Raw genomic sequence first — 4,078 nt, 5'->3', positions numbered from 1 at the left:
TTTCCGTCTTTATATAGAAAGGTTCGAAAATTACTTAAAAATGAAGGAACTGTACGCCGACAAGAAAAAAGCAGCACAAATGCTCGTTACATCAATTGGGAGTTCAAATTACAATACGTTAGCCGCTTTAGTCGCTCCACAAAAACCGACAGACATCGAATATGACAAATTAATCTCAATTTTGGGGAAACACCTGTCACCAGAACGCAATATGTTAGTTGCCCAACATTTGTTTCTATCCGAAGTGCAGTCTAATAAGCAATCGATTACCGAATATGTAGCTACACTTCAACAAAACTTAAGCGCATGTAAATTTCGATACAAATGTACGTGTGAAGTAGATGTTTCTATTGCCGATGTGTTTCTACGCGCTCAGTTTATTCGTGGACTTAAAGATAGCTGGATAACGGAGCAGATTCTTCAATCAGACCTTATAGATTTCAACCAAATTGTTCAAAAAGCTATTGCACTGGAGGCAGCACGTGCCGACAGCAAAACGATTACCAAAGCCGATGCAAGCACAAGTTCCATTCATTCAACACAAATCGACAAAGTTTCAACTCAAAGACATTCCAGGGGAAAATCAAATTCAATGCAGAACCGTTCAAGAAGTAAATCAAGTTTTCGAAATCGCAGTGCCAGTTCTAATCAAAATCAAGGGACAAATCGTGATAATTTCAATAGACAAACAAATATCGACTATCGTGAGCTGGGTATTGACAATCTATGTTTCCGATGTGGGCGTGATAATCATCGTGCAAATGAATGCTATGCAAATCGTGACAATTTAAAGTGTAAACATTGTAATAAATCCGGACATGTCGCAAAAGTTTGTGTGACTACACTCCTTCGAAATAAAAACAGTTTTAAGTCTGTAAATACAAACAGTATTAACCAGGTAACAAGTAGTTATGATTCTAATCAAGTTATTGACGTTTTCGATAATAAATGTGAGCCTGATCGTGATGCGCGAAAGTATTTTATTAGTGTTTCGGTAGAAGGACACAATTTAACTTTTGAGGTAGATTCGGGTGCGGGATTTACCTTAATACCAAAGTATTTATTCGATAAGCTAGGTATAAACTGTAAACTTGACCAAGCAAATGTTCTATTTCGTGCCTACACTCATCAAATTTTTCGCCCTTATGGGAAAATTACTGTAAACGTTCAATATCGTAATTCCAGATCAACTGAAGACATGTATGTTGTTCCAAATCACTTAGATCCACTTTTAGGCAGAGTTTGGATTCGCCATCTAAAAATCAACTTGGAAGAAGTAGATGCCGACAGTTTCCATAATAATTCGTGTCCTATTAACAAGATTACAAATGTTAATGATATTCGTACACAGTTTTCTAAAATTTTTGAACAAAGGATCGGGTTAATTCCAAATGTAACAATTTCATTAACACTTCGAGAAAATTCAAAACCAGTTTACGTTCCGGAAAGAAACTTACCGTATGCTCTTCAAGAAAAAGTCGAACACGAGTTAAATTTACTCGAAGAACAAGGCATAATTTCAAAATGTCCTAAAAGCGACTGGGGTTCACCTCTAGTTGTTGTTCCTAAACCGGATGGGAAAGTCAGACTGTGCGTTGACTATAAAATCGCTGTGAATGACTGTTTAGTCAATGTGAACTATCCAATAAAACGCATTGACACTGTTTTAAATAGTCTACGGAACTCAAAATTTTTCTGTAGATTAGATTTGTTCAAAGCCTACCTACACTTAAAGGTAGACGATGCAAGTAGTTCAATCCAGACAATTTCGACACACCGGGGAACATTCAAAATGAATCGTTTAAGTTTTGGCATAAAAACGGCTCCGGCAGAGTTCAACAGGATAATCGACCAAATATTGCAAGGCCTTCCGAAAACCATATCATATTTCGATGATATCCTAGTGCACGGATCAACATATGAAGAATGCGCCGAAAATTTGTTTCAATGTCTCCAAAGACTTCAAGAGAATGATTTACACCTGAATGAGAACAAATGCTCGTTTTTCAAGGACGAAGTTGACTATTTGGGGTATGTAGTTCGATTTAACCAAATTTCAAAAGATCCAAAGAAAATTGATGCCATTAAGAACATGCCAAGGCCCAAAAATGTAGCCGACGTTAGAACATTTCTAGGCATGATTACGTACTACTCCAGACTACTCCCAGATTTATCCACTATGACAGCACCGCTTCGAAAGCTCCTAACAAAGAATGCGAATTTCTATTGGTCCTCACAATGTGAATCTGCCTTTATAAAACTAAAAGGTGAAATTACCAGTGACCGCGTTGTCGTTCCATTCGAGCCAACATGTCCAGTAATTCTATCAACAGACGCTAGCCCCTATGGTATCGCTGCAGTACTATCACATGTAGAAAACGATGATTTGGAAAAGCCAATTGCATTTGCGTCGCGTTCATTGACACAAGCGGAACAAAACTATTCGCAACTAGATCGAGAAGCGCTTGCCATAATATTCGGGGTAAGCCATTTTCAACAATATTTAATCGGAAGAAATTTCACTCTAATTACGGATAACCAACCGTTAGCTCGTATTTTTCATCCAAAAGCGAAAACTTCAAAAACAACATCAGCAAGGCTTATTCGATATGCCTCATATTTATCCAGTTTTGATTTTAATATTCAAGTTAAACGGGGCGTTGAAAACCAAAACGCAGATTGCCTTTCAAGGGCACCCATTAAATCAAAAAATTCAATGTCATTCGACGCATTGCAAAACGAAGAAATGCACGAGGTATATGAAATGACAATTTTTGATATTTCAACTGACACCATAAATTCTGACCGTATTAGAGAAGAAACCTGCAAAGATCGAGAACTACAAGAGATCATCGAAGAATTAAGTTCGACTTCTAAAGACTCTTCATTCACAATCGACCATGGAATACTATTTCGAGATCAACGTGTTGTAATTCCCAAATCAATGCAAAATGAAATACTTCAAGAACTACATGTGACACATTTAGGTGTTACAAAAATGAAACAACTGAGTAGAAGATATTGTTTCTGGAAAGGAATCGATAAAGACATTGAAAGTTTCGTCAAAGCCTGCCCCGAGTGCATCAAAATCAAACATAGTGCATCGAAAGTACCGCTACACCATTGGGAGATGCCTAACGAAAATTGGGATAGAATACATATAGACTATGCGGGTCCCATAGGCAATCAACACTTCTTGGTAGTAGTAGATGCGAAATCCAAATGGGCAGAAGTACGTGTTTTAAATGACAGTCCTAATAGTTTAAATTCAATTGAGCTATTAAATGGTATATTCTCAACACATGGATATCCCAAACAAATCGTCTCTGATAATGCAACCATTTTTACCAGCAAGCAGTTCAGCCATTATTGTCGTGATCACGGGATAAGACAAAAATTTATAGCTCCAGGGCACCCCGCAACAAACGGGTTAGCAGAACGAAATGTGCAAACGCTAAAAAGACGTCTTGAATCAATGAGAAATGAAAAATCATCTATTTCTGTAAAACTACAAACCATTTTGCTGCGTTATAGGGCAACCCCACTTATAGATGGGAAATCACCAGCAGAAAACTATCTTCATAGAAGGGTTCGAATTCGATTGGATGCGATTCGACCATATTTCGAGGGTTCCTCCAGTTCAGCGACTCCACCTGTGCGTTCACTTCAGGAGAAGGAGAGAGTGATTGCAAAATGCTTCGCAAATAACAAAATCATATGGAAACCGGGTACAGTGCTCAAGAAATTCGGGAAATTGCACTATTTAGTCGAATTAGACGATGGGTATAAATTTAAACGTCATATTGATCAGCTACAAAAAAGTGGACTGAAATCTGTTAAATTTCAAGATCCACCAGAGCCCCGTTGTCAGAAACAAGACGAAGAAGATACATCAAAGGGCCTTCACTTCCCACAAGATGAACATTCACACTACCAAACGATGCTGGATGCTACAAGGCAAGACGTTCCAGTGTTGGATACACCAGTTCCAGATGTACAAGTTTCGGTTCCAGAACTACGGCGATCAAAGAGAGACATTAGACCACCAGCAAAATTAACTGATTATGTTCTTCAATAA

General features: G+C 38.0%; 1 protein-coding gene across 1 annotated transcript; it reads left to right on the top strand.

Annotated features, from left to right (window-relative positions):
* Window positions 1-2,764: 2,764 nt before the first annotated feature.
* LOC116179468 (uncharacterized protein K02A2.6-like) lies at window positions 2,765-4,078 on the top strand. Its single transcript, XM_031499262.1, has one exon. The coding sequence runs from the start codon at window positions 2,765-2,767 to the stop codon at window positions 4,076-4,078; it is 1,314 nt and encodes a 437-aa protein (XP_031355122.1).

This window comes from Photinus pyralis, unplaced genomic scaffold (genome assembly GCF_008802855.1).
Source record: "Photinus pyralis isolate 1611_PpyrPB1 unplaced genomic scaffold, Ppyr1.3 Ppyr1.4_LG8, whole genome shotgun sequence".
In the NCBI taxonomy this organism is placed as follows: domain Eukaryota; kingdom Metazoa; phylum Arthropoda; class Insecta; order Coleoptera; family Lampyridae; genus Photinus; species Photinus pyralis.
Note: the sequence above shows the minus strand (reverse complement) of the source record. Positions and strands in the feature narration are given on the sequence as shown.